General features: G+C 39.8%; 1 protein-coding gene across 2 annotated transcripts; it reads left to right on the top strand.

Annotated features, from left to right (window-relative positions):
* Nucleotides 1–312: 312 nt before the first annotated feature.
* Nucleotides 313–13,272, top strand: rgma (repulsive guidance molecule BMP co-receptor a). 2 transcript variants are annotated; one of them, XM_041997940.1, is made up of 4 exons: nt 313–808; nt 4,890–5,005; nt 7,897–8,411; nt 10,340–13,272. In XM_041997940.1, exons 1-4 carry the CDS (start codon nt 795–797, stop codon nt 11,033–11,035), a joined length of 1,341 nt encoding a protein of 446 aa, XP_041853874.1. In that variant the 5' UTR covers nt 313–794; the 3' UTR covers nt 11,036–13,272. The 2 variants fall into 2 exon arrangements, with proteins under 2 accessions (XP_041853874.1, XP_041853875.1); XM_041997941.1 differs by lacking the exon at nt 313–808 and adding an exon at nt 4,642–4,776.
* Nucleotides 13,273–14,869: the final 1,597 nt, after the last annotated feature.

The following is a 14,869-nucleotide window of genomic DNA, read 5'->3' as shown; positions in this document are numbered from 1 at the left end:
TTCTGTGTTAAACAAACTCTGTAAAAAGTGCAGAAATGGCATTCAAATCCCAATTAAACAAGAAGCTCCTATCCAATGCCGACAGCTTGGATTTAGCTTTAATTGGTTTTGTGTTGGTAAAAAATAAAAATAATAATAAAAAATAGAATAATTAACTGTTCCCCTAATTTCTGGGTGGTTTCTCAGCGCAGCTGCGACCTAGTCTGCAGACCCTCTTCTCTCCAAAGCGTCTCAGAGCAAAACTACTTCAACAAGGAGGGGGGCTCTGAGATTTGAAGCTTCCATGCGGCGTCATGCGGAGTCGATCATTGTCTCTCTCACACTTTCTAACAAGCCATTTCACAACATCCACACAGCGGACCGGGCTGCACGCAGCAGCAGCGGCAGCTTTGCCCTCGGGGATTTTTTTCTCTCCTCGTCATCGACCATAACTAACTATTTGGATTCGGCACGCGGATGAGACCAATTACTGGGCTTAATCTATCATAATGTCTCATCTCTGATCGGCTGATAGGGAAGTGAGCTAAGCAATGGCTGAGGAGATCCGCGTCCACAGGGAGCGAGAAGTGGCGATATAGGAGAAAGAAGACTTTGATTTGAGACTTAGAGAAACAGATTGCTGGACATCATGTACAAAGTGATGGATTTTACACTCAGGAAGCAGCTGAGTGCGTTTGATTTCGGATTACTGTGACAAGCTGATTTTTTAGAAGATTTTTTTAGGGGTCTGCTTCTTATCGCTCCTGTTCGCTGTCCTTCGGGTTCCTGCAGGACTCCAGAGTCGCGGAGAGCTCATGCAGTCGCCAAGGTTGGTTTATGTTGTTTGTTTGAGTCTTGAGTTTCTTTTACTCACGAGATCTGCCAGTTTTGAGCTCCTTAATCATAAGCCAGCCTTTATGTCCTGAGTACGTCTGTTTTCAATCATATGTACAGTCCTGAGAGCCGCATTTCTGCTGTTTTCCCCAGTGCCACCCACCAATCAGCTGAAAAAAACTATCATTTGCCTCCTTTTAAAAAGTGAAATATGCTGTTTTATTTATCACAGTTTCTTTTTTTCTGTTTTTTAACAGTAGCTCTAACCCAAAATGGCCAATTGAATCTCATATGCAGTAAAAAGATAATCTTCGGAGCTGCGCAGCAGGACAAATGCAGCTGGATGCAGGTTTTCATCTTTTAAATCCCACCTGCCTGACAGCTCCAATTAGACCAATAATCGAGCTGTCTATAAAGCTCAAATTTAATGACAGGTTTGCTTGTCCTCGTAAAGCCATGTGCGTTTGTGTCATGGTTTTGAAGCGCCATGGAGTTTTTAACAAGCGCCATCTGTTGGAAAAGCGAGTCTTCCCATGTAGACCTGCAAAAGATGCAGACTTATGTGCACGCGATTTAACATATGCTCATCATAATATTTAGGTTCTAAAGTAAAATAAAATGTCTAAACTGCGCCTGCTGTGATTATTTTAACACGAGTACAAAAGTTAGTTAAGATTTTTTAACCAAGTGGATTTTTGCATGTTTATGATGCCACACAAGACAGATGTCATGATCTATCACAGTACTCATTTATAAATGTGTAATGTGAAGCCCTCTGTCTGTTGAAGCTTATCATTCAGTGTGCTGATTAGTGCCTTACCCATATTTTTGCTTAAAAGTGACATGAAGCTTGATTACAGCAGACAGATGGCAAGAGGAGGTCCCAGCCTAATGTCAGCTGATGCGTCCTCTGTGACAATAATCAAAGCTGTGGCTATTGGTTATTTTTAACAATGACTGTTTAGGTAATTAATTATACCATGAACTTGCATAAGAAATCTTCAGAGCAGTGTCATGGTCTTGAAATGGCTTGATTTGTCCAACTAATAGCATGGAAATAGACACTTTTATGGTGACATAAAATGAAGATTTGAGAAGCTGGAGCCAGATGATGTTTGAATAAATGATTCACCTGCTTGAACTGATTCTCAAAATGGAAAACACTCCGTGCTATTTATCTGTGCAAATTTCTGCATGTGATGTAGGGCTGCTATAAACAATGAAAAAGTATTTACTGTATTTGCTCCAGTATCATAATCTCCACATTCGTGCCTTCTGTTAGTCTCCTTCTGAAATACGCATCAACAAATACTCCAAAAACATACCATTACATTTTTAATAATAATCATTGGGGTTTAAAGTGTACAGCACAACATGTTAAGAATTAATGATGAGCACGGGTGGAGAGGTGCATCATCATCTTCTCAGATCTTATGCACTCAGGTTTTTCTGCCCAGCAGTTGAGCAACTCTTTAATGAAAATATATACATCAGAGCTTTGAAGGTGCTAAAGGACATTTTCATTTCTGAGTTTGCTGCAGCCACAGTATCTCTGCCACAGTCCAAAAATACTCCACAATTCATCAAAACGTTTCAGCGAGCAGCTCAGACCTTTCAGCTGCGTTCATTCATTTCAGATGTGAAAGCTTGGAAGTAAGTCTGCACAGGGCCACCCTTGTTGAAAACATGTGTAGGCTCAGACCTCATTGTACATGAACATATCCATCAACCGCGAGAGGAACAGCAACCACAAAGACATTCACCACTCTGTGGAAAAATACTGTACTGCCAGCCACAACCTGAGTACTCAGCCATCCGTCAGGTGGTATTTAGGGTTAAACGGCAATGAAAAGCACCAGTAATATGGCAATTGTGAAACTTAACGATAATCAAACGAGGGAGTGGCGTGTCCTTTAGAGGAGGGAACAAGAGCTGCAATATGAAGAAAATGTGATCAAATCTAGAAAGTCACTGCAAGAAAAAGCTCTCCCAAGTAGCAGAAATATATATGGTCTGTCTAAATGAGATATTTATAATACTGCTTTTCAATGACTCATTAATGTGTAAACCTGTTTACATGTTTTCTGGGCTTAGTAATAAGGCTGGCTTAAGACCAGATCATTTCAGGTAACATGTGGGCTGAACTACAAGTGAGAAGGCTCCTGAAAATGGAGGCTCATGTAGATTTGCCATCTTCTAATCTGATATTCACTTTGGGTAAATATATATTTGGTTTTGTACATTTTATAAACACAACTATATATCTGCATTACTTTTCTACTAACTTATAGTATTTCATAAAGGATTGCAAACTGACCTTTTTTCCAACAAATAATGGGTATTTCTCAATAAAAAAGCCAAATAATCACTCCTTCAGCCATGTTAAAGATTCTTTTCTTTTTGCAAATCATTTAATGTCTCCCACTACTGAATAAAACCTAGCTGAGTTATTCCCATACATATTTATTATCTTGTTCCAGTAGTTCATTATAATGAGACATTTTCAGTGTGGGGAAACTTTCGAGGACAATATGTTTTATAGTGGCATTTAACCAAATGGAAATTTTCTTTATGCCTTGTTTGTGTTCAAATCGCCCACAACATGGGTCTACAGATTGTGTGGCTGAAGAGGTTAACTTAGGTTGCAGCCATCATCCATATGTGACATACACCCTATTATGTGTGATGTGACAGAGAGCTGGCCAAAGGCATAAGCAAACTTACCAACTGCAAATATATCACTTAATAATTTAAATAAAAATGGTAATGCACAAAAACTTGATTTTATACAATTCTAATCATGGTCGGCATGCAAGTAATACTGATTTAATCAGTTCCTGCAGCTTTTGTCATATAACACATGCATAGTTTTTGTTTTGTTTTTTTTTTTGGGGGGGGGGGGGGGCAGCAGAGCGCTACAGAATCTTTGAGGTTCACGAACTTAAGAAATGAAGAACATGTTGGCTGCAGTTTTAAGTTGTTTTGTAGTGAAAGATTGCATTTTTATCTACTTGTGTACCTCTGTTCCAAATTTAAAAAAAAAATCCTAATAATAATTAAATTGGCTGACTTGTTTACACTATGCATCCCACAAATATCACTCTGTATATTAAAAAGTGCAAATTAATACAGAATTTTTTTTTCTGAATTTGCTGCCCAATTGAGTCTATAAACCACAACCTGAGTGACACTAATATGATGTAAGCCATGGATGCCCAAGTCTATCCTGCAACTTCTAGATGCATCTCTTCTCCAACACACCTGATTCAAATGAATGACTCATTACCAGGGCTCTGCAGAGCTGAATGACATGTGGCTACGGGAATTCAGCCATATGTTTCAGGTGTGTTTGAGAAGGGTTGTATCTAAAAGTTGCAGGATAATAGCGCTCCGGAACCAGTTTAGGAACCCATAATGCAAATGAATGAGTGTGGTCCATTTAGTGTATGAAATTATCAAGCATCAGTAAAAGGTAAGCATAAAAAGTAGTGATTATCAGTTGAGGTGGTCTAGGGGGCCCTCAAAGGGCCCTCAAATCAAATTCTGCTTGGGGCCACATAAAGGCTCGGGCCGGCCATGATGTGATATGAGGGAACATAAACTTGATGTAAATTTATATTATTGGTTTACTTCCTCCTTCATCTTCTTACACGTGTTCAGTTGTGTTTTAACTATCAAAACAACCCTTTCTTATATATGTGGACGACTGCTTTGTAGGTCGTTTAAAGTCGAACATTGCACATTGAGGTGTAAAATGAGACTCGCAGAGAGAGAGGGGGGGTTAAGGGTAAAACAGGCGGCCGTGATTGGTTCAGTGTCCGCCGGCCCGCAGAGGGTGCACCTCCTCAACACTCCCTCCGCTGCCTGCCGCGCTTCGAGCCGTCTGTTTCCTTCACTGCTGGCTGGATAACGCTGCTTTCACCACTTTCATACCGACGAGGGCAGCAAACATAGTCTTACCAGGCAGGGATGAGAGGACTGGGTCCGGCTTCAGAGCTCGTTCGGGGATAACTTTTGTGTTCTGTTAACGGGAGCTAACTCTTCTCCGCTGTTTTTCCTTCATCCAATGTGAGCAGGGAGAGGAGTGAAGTGCGACCCCGAGCTGGATGGATGGTTATGGGGGAAAGAGGGAGACCCTCGGCGCTTGAAGTGTGCAGAGTCCTCGTCGTGTTTTTCTCACTTTTTCCCTCCGGTAAGCCACTCAGTGCAACTTTAAAATCACTACTAAACCACAACATATACAAGACTTAGATCATGTTCCTAGCTACAGGTGAAATAGTAAACATTACGTAGCACTAGCTAACTTCCCGAAGTTAATACTTGAGTTTTTTAACTAAAGTTGTCAGTTTCAGCCACTATTAAATCACCCAAATGTTTTGGTGACATAAAAAGTACCAATTTCCTTAAAATATTTATGTCGAAGACCGCAAATGAGCACAAATCCGGGTTACCATGTGCAGCACGAAGCAGTCGGTGATAAAAATCTACAACGATAACAGAGATTATGGAGATTTAGAGGGGAGCGTTTATGTTCAGGTGTTTAGACGAAGCTAGAGGAGTAAGACGGTTTTAATTCACTAGCAATGGTTGCTGTTGTCTTTATATAAGGTAATTTTGACCAGTTTTATTAATTTTAGTTTGTATTTTTATCATTATAAATTGGTTTTAAGTTGCTGCAGCTCTAATGTTTTGTTTGGGGGATGGGGCATGCTTCAATGTCTCATTTGCTCCTTTTAAAGTATTTTTCCAACTTGTGCGTAACTATTCATAGCTGTATCAGTTAAATAATTATTTTTTATTCATTTCTTTTTTTATTTTACTAGCCTAGTATGTTTTTATGGTCTCAATAAGAAGACTGCATTTTCTTTTGGGGAGCGTTGGATCTTTTACTGATTTCTAATTATATGGTAGTGTTTTGTAATTAGTAATGTAATCCACTGGATTACTTTTTAAAATTTCACACAATTTAAATGCTTTTGCATGTTGCACTTAAGGACATATACAGTCACAAAAAAATTATTAATTATTAAAGCCACATTTGTACAATGCAGGAGAGGAACTTTCTCATAATAATCCCAGTTTCATTTTAGATTCACAACTAATATAAACTTATAATTAAAAACAAGAAAATACGGGTCAAGTCGCTTTTAGATCAACTGAGATGTAAAACTTAAATTGGAATATAACATTTTTCCTTTAAAATTCCTAAAATGAAACTTCACTCAGAAACCTGCAGGTCTGTACTTTGTCTTTTGGTTTTACTGTTTTTAAGGTGTAATTACAGTCCAGGACTTAACAATGTAGTTAAAATTGGATTCTACATTTTTTTCCACCAGTTTGAGTTTATTTTAGTTGCCTTTTGGTAATTAGATTACGTTTTCTCATTTTAATATAATCTCTCCCCCTGCTGGGAATCCCTCAGTTAGCTCACTTTACACATTTGCCAACCTCTTATCAGTTTCTCTCTCAAGTTGCTTATCGCCAGACAAAGTGAAAATCTGCTGATAGTTAAAATCAAGATTAGTTTATTGCCATCTGTTAAATAGTTAAGTGCCAAATGGTGTGTTGAGGCTTGAGAGGGATGCAGCTATCAAAAGAAATTGTTTTTTGTCACACTTTATTGTTTAAAGTGTGACTTCAAAGTGAGACGACTGCAGCTGCCTGTTCAGATAAATGCTTTATTAGTTAAAGGTGATACTTGTCAAACATGGCATCACAACACAGCATCCTGAGAAATGTTTAAAGATTATTATTTAGTCAGATCTGGAGATCAACAGACCAACAGAATGCCTAATTGCTTCTTACTTTAAATAGCAGGAGTGTTGAATTTAATAGTTGTTTACGATGCATCGTGATGTAAGCGTGGATGATTCTGCATCGATACAGCAACAGAACATAATCGATTATACTAATGTATAAGTATATATTCTTCCACCGTGTGTGGCGCCATCCGGCTGCTGCAAAAGCTCGGCAGATCCAAGGCTGAATCCATTTTGAAACCTTCACTTATGAAAACTGTAAAACTAAGCAAACATAATGATGTATATTTTACATCAGTGGAAAATACTTTAATTGTCTCAGGAAATCACTTAAGATTGCACATGAAAATGTATAAAAACCTATAAGTTAGCTTAAGGCTAACGTCTATTGAAAATACCATTGGCAAGCTAGCAGTTAGCATATGCAAATGGACTAGTTTTTAAATCAACAAATGTTTACCTCAACAATATTCTCTATGTTCAATTACAAATTGACCAGAATACTTACAAGCAAATGTTTTCTGGCCATAAAGTAGAACATGAGAACGTCTTAACGTCCATATTTTGTCTGAACTGACTACGGAAAGACTGAAGAGACTGTTCAATAATAAAGTTGAAAATAACATCATTGTTTACATATTTATGATGTTTATCAATATCAGGACATTCAGACTGATTTCTGAATTATAAATAAACAGGGAGATCAAAATGATCTGACTGCTTGTATTCGTTGATAAAGAAAGTAGTAATGTGCAGTAACACATGGTGATGCATCGTGGAATTGAATCGAATCGTTGATAAGAAAATCGAATCTTGAGACCAGTGAAGATGCACAGACCTATTAAATAGAAGCCTTTTGGTTTGAAATGGAAATTCAGTCCTGTATAATTAACAGCATGCCTCATATCTAGGTTGGCTTGGAGGCTTTGATCTGCTTTTTGCAGTTGTGAAGTGTAAAATCATTTTATTGATCATTTAAAACATAGTTGTTTTTTTTATTTACATTGATTTAACTAGAATTGATGGATTTTCTGATCAAAGGCCAGCTAGATTATGGACAAAATAAAGTTAGTCAAAATGAAATGACTATTTTATTATTTTAATGATTTATATATTTTATAGCATGCTAAAAGATGCAAAGATATGTTTGGCTACATAGGCTGTCATTATGCAACAATGACTGTCACAGCATTATAAATTAGTTTAGTTTGTATTCTTCTCAAAGCACATCTATTGCTTTATTTGTGAATCATGTAGATGACATTGTTATCTGTTAACCTTATAGAATAATACATAATAATAATCCCTCATGTTCCTCTGACAGTGAGTCTGCAGTGCAAGATCCTTAAGTGTAACTCTGAATTTTGGGCCTCCACGTCGAACTCTGGACCCGAGGAGGAGTTTTGCACGGCGCTGCGAGCGTATAACAGCTGCGTGCGCCGGACTGCACGTACCTGCAGGGGTGACCTGACGTATCACTCCGCCCAGCATGGCATAGAGGACCTAATGAGCCAGCACAACTGCTCCAAGGAGGGACCGACATCACAACCTCGTGCACGGACCCCGCTTCCTCCTCCACCGCCTCCGGTCCTGACCGACAGCCAGGAACGCTCCGATGGCCCTGAGGTGTGCCACTATGAGCGCAGTCTACAGCGCAACACAGCACCTAACTTCACCCACTGTGGCTTTTTTGGAGACCCACACCTTCGAACCTTTGCTGACGACTTTCAGACGTGCAAAGTGGAAGGAGCCTGGCCGCTCATCCATAATAAATACCTGTCTGTCCAGGTGACCAATTCTCCTGTTGTACCAGGCTCTTTGGCTACGGCTACAAGCAAGGTGAGGATCTCGCTGGTCATCCTGATTGTTTGGTTTGCTCTGAAGAAATAAGATGGCAACACTTACTTAATACTTCTGCAGTTTAATTTCTTTATTGATCATGAAATGCGGTCCCCATTGAAACATCTGTCCTCATCATATTTCTTGTTAACATGTCTTTGCGATGTTGGTATTGCCCATTCGGTTATGATGATGACAATTCAATGCATTGTGCAGCTATAATGTGTGAATTGGGACTAGTGGTCAGTCAGAAAAGCAGTGAAAAGCCAGGAAACGACCTTGTGTCTTACTTTTTTTTCCCTGACATGTTATGTAAATGGCTGAGAATATTTGCTTTATCTGAATCCATCCATGTTTTTGCTAGCGCGAGTCTCCTCTTTGATGTGGTCAGATTGTGAGAGCTGCAGTGAGGCTTCTTTTCTGTCAAACTGTGGATTCTGGTTAATGTTTGGATGAGTTCCATAATAACACATCAAAAAGTCCAACCCAGCACGATCACAAAGAGATCTTGATAAGCTTTATAAATGACATGCTACAGCAGAGCTGCATCAGATGCTAACACAAGGCTCCATTTTCACTTCAGCTCAGCCTCGGGCTCGTGCTACTTGAAGTGCAGTCCATGCTGAGCACAGTGAAGAGTTTCTCCGCATATAAAACTGCAGATATTTTCTCCACATGATGAGATATTTTCTTTTATATCTTTATCAGTAGAACACACATAATTATAGTTGTTTTGATTAGTGGTACAGTGGTTAGTTTGGATGGCTGCCCCTGACATGTCTTTCAGTTAAAATTTAAGGTCATGAGATAGAGTTAGCTGAGATTTGGCAAAGCTTCAGCAGCGATGGATGCTGAGGATCACAACTAAAGTACTTAGACAGTGCTATAAGAGGACTTTGTCCTTAATCACATTCATAGAAACTGTAATTTTCTATAATCAAGGTTGCTTAATGGCTCTCTTATTAGCATTTGTGGGCTTTTTTCTTGTAGCTTTTAAAGTAATTACTTTTCATGTTGCTATTCTTGGAAGCAAATGAGACAGCTTTTTAGAACGCATGGTTCTGGACAAAGAGAAGACAAAGCAGCAGCCTGTGCCACCTGTGCAAACAAGGCACTTCTGGTAAAGCGATCTGCATTAAGCAGAGCACTGTGTTGGTCCACATTTCTCACTGCAGCAAATCTTTTTTTTTTTTTTCTTCCTCCTAGAGCGATAACAGAGGCCTCTGCCTTCTGTTTAGTTTTTATCAGACCTTTCAGAAATGAGCCAGGGAGAAACAGATGCTGAAATACATGGGTTAAGAGAATTGAATTGTTAAGCTAAATAGTGTTCTGTAGACCGCCTACTTCCTGTCCTCTGTGTCAGACAAGCAGACATCAGAGTCCTTGGCTGTCTTCGTATCCCTGCTCTGACAATGGCTCATTGGTGTTCCATGAAACCAAGCTTAGTAAGTCCTGACCAGTCTCACTTAATTAGCTACAGAGTATATCGCTGTGTCCTGGCCTGATGCCACTCCCTGGAGCATAGTTCTGGGGGTTCACAGGCAGGTTTTTCAGTGCTATGAATGGATCGTCTTTGTGTCTGCAAACTGAGGCCTGATTTTACATAGCTGGGACTCGTGTTTTTTTGAGGGCGTTTACCTTGGCCTCCCCCATGTTGAGCCAGCCCTGAAATGTGACACTTAAGTGGGGGTATATGGCACATATCAGCACAAACCTGTCCTCAATGCAAAAGTATAAACCCTTCCTTTTTTTTTTTTTTTTTTTTTTTATTCTGATATTTACATTTACTGCAGTTTACCAAGACTCAGTGTGAGCTGCAAAACATAACCACTAATGAATGCATGCAGTATGTTCCTTTTAGAAAGTCCTAAAAGCAAACACATTTGATGTTTCATGCTGATAAGATTTATTTTTCTATCCTCCTACAGCTGACGATCATCTTTAAGAATTTCCAGGAATGCGTTGACCAGAAGACGTACCACGCCGAAACGGACGAGCTGCCGGCTGCGTTTGCAGATGGCTCCAAGAACGGAGGCGATCGGTACGGAGCGAACACGCTGCGAGTGGTGGAGAAGGTTCCTGGGCAGCATGTGGAGATACAGGCCAGGTACATCGGAACGACCATTGTAGTCCGGCAGGTCGGCCGCTACCTAACTTTTGCCGTGCGGATGCCTGAGGAAGTAGTGAACTCAGTGGAGGAAGGTGATGACCAAGACTTATACTTGTGTCTTCACGGCTGTCCCGCCAACCAACGCATCGACTTTAGGAACTTCAGGGCTCGCGCAGCAGAGGCTCACAGCTTAGGTCGGACCAGTCAGGCGGGACCAGGCTTTACCTACCAGTCTGCAAAGGCCAAGTGCAAAGAGCGGCTCCCAGTAGAGGATCTGTACTTCCAGTCTTGTGTGTTTGATCTCCTCTCCTCTGGAGACATAAACTTCACCATGGCAGCCTACTACGCCTTTGAGGACGTAAAAATGCTGCACTCAAACAGCAACAGATATCACATCTTTGAAAACGATGCTCTGAGCAGCGTGGCACAGCGGGGCAAAGACTCACTTCCTATCTTCCTCCTCAACCTTCTTGCTGTTTTATTGTGGGTTGAGTGTTGCGCACTACATCTATAGTCTACCTTAATGTTGTGTTTGTCAGTGAGTGTTAGAGTATCATCGCTGTGTCGTGCACCGGCTGCTCACTCCTGCTCTGGCTGTCTGTTGACAAGTGGCTTGCCATCCCAGCTCTTAGGTCTCGTTTTAGTGGTATAGTCATGTCCTGACGTCAGCCTAATGACAAGACTAGTTCACCCCTCTTCCACCTATCATCACATATATTTAGCTGCTTTATAGAAGCGGTCTTTGAAGAGAGCAGTAGCGAGAAAGCCTAGCTACCCCAGAGCTTTGGATATCCACCTGGGATTAAATCCCACATTCTCATCAGGGCTGTATGCTTATGGGAAGCCGGACAAGATGATCTTTTGCAGAAAGAGGGGTTTGCTGATCCTCCCTCCCCTCATCCGCACATTGGTGGCAAGCCAATGAAGCTCTCTGTAGCTCATGTGGCAAAGCAGGAGGACCTGACAGGGGCTTTTGTTAACCTTAGGCCAGAAGCAGCTCTATGTTTGATTAGTTTCCAGCTTTGGAAAAGCCTGAGCCTTTTGGAGGAAGCACCCAGCCAAAAGGATGTCAGAGTAGCGTCTCCAGTTGTCTGCTGTGGAGATTAATGGGTCATATTGTTAGGATGTGTGTGTGTGTGTGTGTGTGTGCATGTGAATTAGTACAATATGTGTGCAGAATCGAGCATCTGTGGTTAATTTTGTGTGTTTATGGGTGCAGGAGTTTCCAGAAATGAGATTTAACAAAAAAAAAAAAAAAAAAAAAAAAAGAACCTCCAGTGGGAGAAGTCTGCCATGTGTTTGTGCTGCGCTCAAAATTTCAGAAATAGAAAAGTCGGCGCGCTCAAGTCTGGTCAAATGGGATCTATCAGCCAAATAGTAAATTCCAGCGGGAACTAATAAAAAGGGACTGTTTTTGGATGCACATCATTTTTAGTGACAGACCCTTTCCCTCCATTGTTTGAACTGACATGTTGATCAAAGTTTGTATTTCAAATCTATTACGAGAATGTAACAAACAAGAAAGTAAAAGGAAAAAAACTTAGTGGCACTCAGAGCGTTTACAGAATGTAGATCAACCAACCAGAGGACAAAAACTCTAAATTTGTCTGCGTTTCAAGTCGCAGTTGAACAGCGGCGTACATGCTGTCACCTCTAGTCAGTTCAGCATTTATAGACTAGCAATGCGCTGACCTGACTACGGCCCAGTGAGTAAATGATAAGCATATGTCTGTAAACGTGACTTCATGGCTTAACTTGTTGCCAAAGAACACGCTCTTGTGCCAAGATTTGCCTAACAACTGAATTTTCATCTTTTCAACTCACAGTTCACATTAAAGGGATATTTCATTGTATAGAACTTGTTTTTGTGGGTGATTTTTTAAAAATGAAATACAGTAACACTTACTGTGAAAGCAACATTTGTTTGTCTTTGCAGCTTCACCTTTGCTGTTCTTATGTTTCATGTTAAAACATGCTCCTTGCTGCAAGAGCTTTGAACCTTGGCTGAGTATCTGTTAGTGTGCAAATCCTCCCTGTAGATGCCGTTTTATTAACGGGACAGTTTTCTGATCATTTATCCTTTACACTGAAGTGTATGGCAGGCCTTACTACTGCTACTTGGAATATGTGTACATGCAGTTTGAAAACAACAAAAAAAAAAAGTTCCTGCAAACAGTCGATTGTGATGTTGAATCTTGTGTTAATAGATGTAATTTGTATTGTGTGTTTTACAGTATATTGTACATGTATTATGTGAGATTGTAAATATGTTTTGTGCATTGTTGAGTTTAAATTTGTATATCACCAGTTGTGTTTTGAACTTATCACTCCAGTTTTTGTACATGAGATAATTTTGGTGAATGTGAACCTTATATTTCTTTCAAAAAGGATTTTTTTTATCTTCAAAAACATGGATAACACAGAACAGAAAAGGTTTTGGCACAGTACACGCCATGTAGGAGAAATGAAATTAAATATGTCGCACATCTTGGAGGAAAAAAGAGATTGTAGGAAAGTGTTGTGGGATGTTCATGTTTTTGAGTCTGAAGCACTTTATGTTTTGTTTCTTTTTTGTTTGTTTGTTTCATTTAGCTCCTATTTTGTTTGATTTGTGATGTTTAAAAAGAATAAAACATAGCTGAATGGGAAATGCCAGAAAGATCAAACTGTTGTATAAATCTGATGTGGTCCCACACGCCAGCTGTTTTAAAATGTAAGTTATTTATTGAATAAAAGACAGTGTCTTGTTTATGTGCTGTCCCTCTGTCTCATGCTGTCAAAGTGAAAATTTTTTGCAAAACCACCATCTTTTCATGACTTGCGGTGTCTTACTGCCCCCTGCTGGAAGGACTCAATAAGTGAGAGCAGATGTTCATATTTCTATCTTTAAGATCGCCCTAATCTCGGCACAAAAGTCTTAAATTCCCAGTAAGAAGTAGGACTTCAGAAATGAGTATAAATAAGTTTGGAGACTTTTGATCAACAGTTTATATAAACATGCATGTTATTGCTGCACTGGGAGTAGTTGTTTTTACAGCTGTTTTTAAATGCTTAAGAATAACTGGGGGAAAACAAAAGTTTGATTTGTGTGTCTTCTGCAAATTGAAAACATTTAATGGGGCAATAATATAACACAACTACCATTAGACTGCATGTTTCAGAGGCATTTTCAGCTTCTCCAGCTGTGTTTGGCAGTCATCAGAAAGCCTGTGAAGTGAAATCAGCCAGTGTAACCCTGGCATTTAGATAATCTTTATTTAAAAATACCATTATCCAGTTAGCGCACTCAGCTGCATCTAAGATTCAGCTTTCAAGCTGATGCTTTGATATTTCCTTAAAGATACCATATTATTATTTTCTAACAGTCATGTATGTCCTCACAGCCTGTGTATGGGGCCCAAAAATGAGAAAATTCTGTCACCGTTCTCATTTGTTTGCTCCACTCTTTAGCGAATGTGTGTTAGAACAGGTGAGTCTGAGATCTTCCCTTTTGTGACCTCACAAAAGGAAATAACCACTGCCCCCTGTGGTGGGCCCTAGCTGAACGTGACCTCTAAAATAACAGAGCGGGCGTCAGCAAAATCCAGATCCTCTTCTAGAGAGGGTCTTGGAGTGGGCGTGGACAGGCACCACTCATGAGCATTTAAAGGTCCAGACACAGAAACAGTTCATTCTCCATTCTTTTGGAATGGCTGAATTTAAGGACCAAGGCTAAATTTGGGGTAATTCAGATAACTTTGGAAACAATTTTGTTGCACCTCTGACACCCATTTGAAATTGTTGGGAAAAAAAAGGATAATATGGGACCTTTAAAGCCAAAATGTCTGTGTAGTGTTAGTAAGTATCTAAAAACAAAAGAAAAAAGTAACTGAACTATTTGAGTCACAAAACCAGTATGAAGGACACCAAGCCGCTATCAAACCTTTGCAAAATGCGGGCAAAATACTTCTTTATTAGACGAATTTCCAAACAACCCCAGAATATGAAACTGCCTCCATCATGCTTGACAGATGGCACAATACCACACACTTTCAATCACACACTCTGAACACGAGGTACAGTGTCACAAGTGTGTCTAACTGTGTCATACGGGAAAACATTTTATTTTTATTAAGTTCTATTCTATTCTACATTTAGCAGACGCTTTTATTCAAAGCAACTTACGCAAAAAGATGAGAGATCACAGATGAATTGTGATTCTGATACAACAGAAATATGATGGATATTTTCCTCTAAATCTGCACAAGAAACTGCAGCGTGGCATGATTTCACAAAATGCTTTGATCAACGCACCTTCCTGCTGGCTATACCCGACACCGCTCTGTCACAACATGTCCACATACAACAT

The sequence above is a fragment of the Melanotaenia boesemani genome, chromosome 10 (assembly GCF_017639745.1).
Source record: "Melanotaenia boesemani isolate fMelBoe1 chromosome 10, fMelBoe1.pri, whole genome shotgun sequence".
Taxonomy (NCBI): Eukaryota; Metazoa; Chordata; class Actinopteri; order Atheriniformes; family Melanotaeniidae; genus Melanotaenia; species Melanotaenia boesemani.
This window is presented reverse-complemented; position numbering and strand designations above follow the sequence as displayed.

Coding starts and splice junctions, on each gene's coding strand:
- rgma (XM_041997940.1), top strand. Junction 5,006..7,896: donor TTTCTCACTTTTTCCCTCCG/GTAAGCCACTCA, acceptor TTCCTCTGACAG/TGAGTCTGCAGTGCAAGATC. Junction 8,412..10,339: donor TGGCTACGGCTACAAGCAAG/GTGAGGATCTCG, acceptor ATCCTCCTACAG/CTGACGATCATCTTTAAGAA.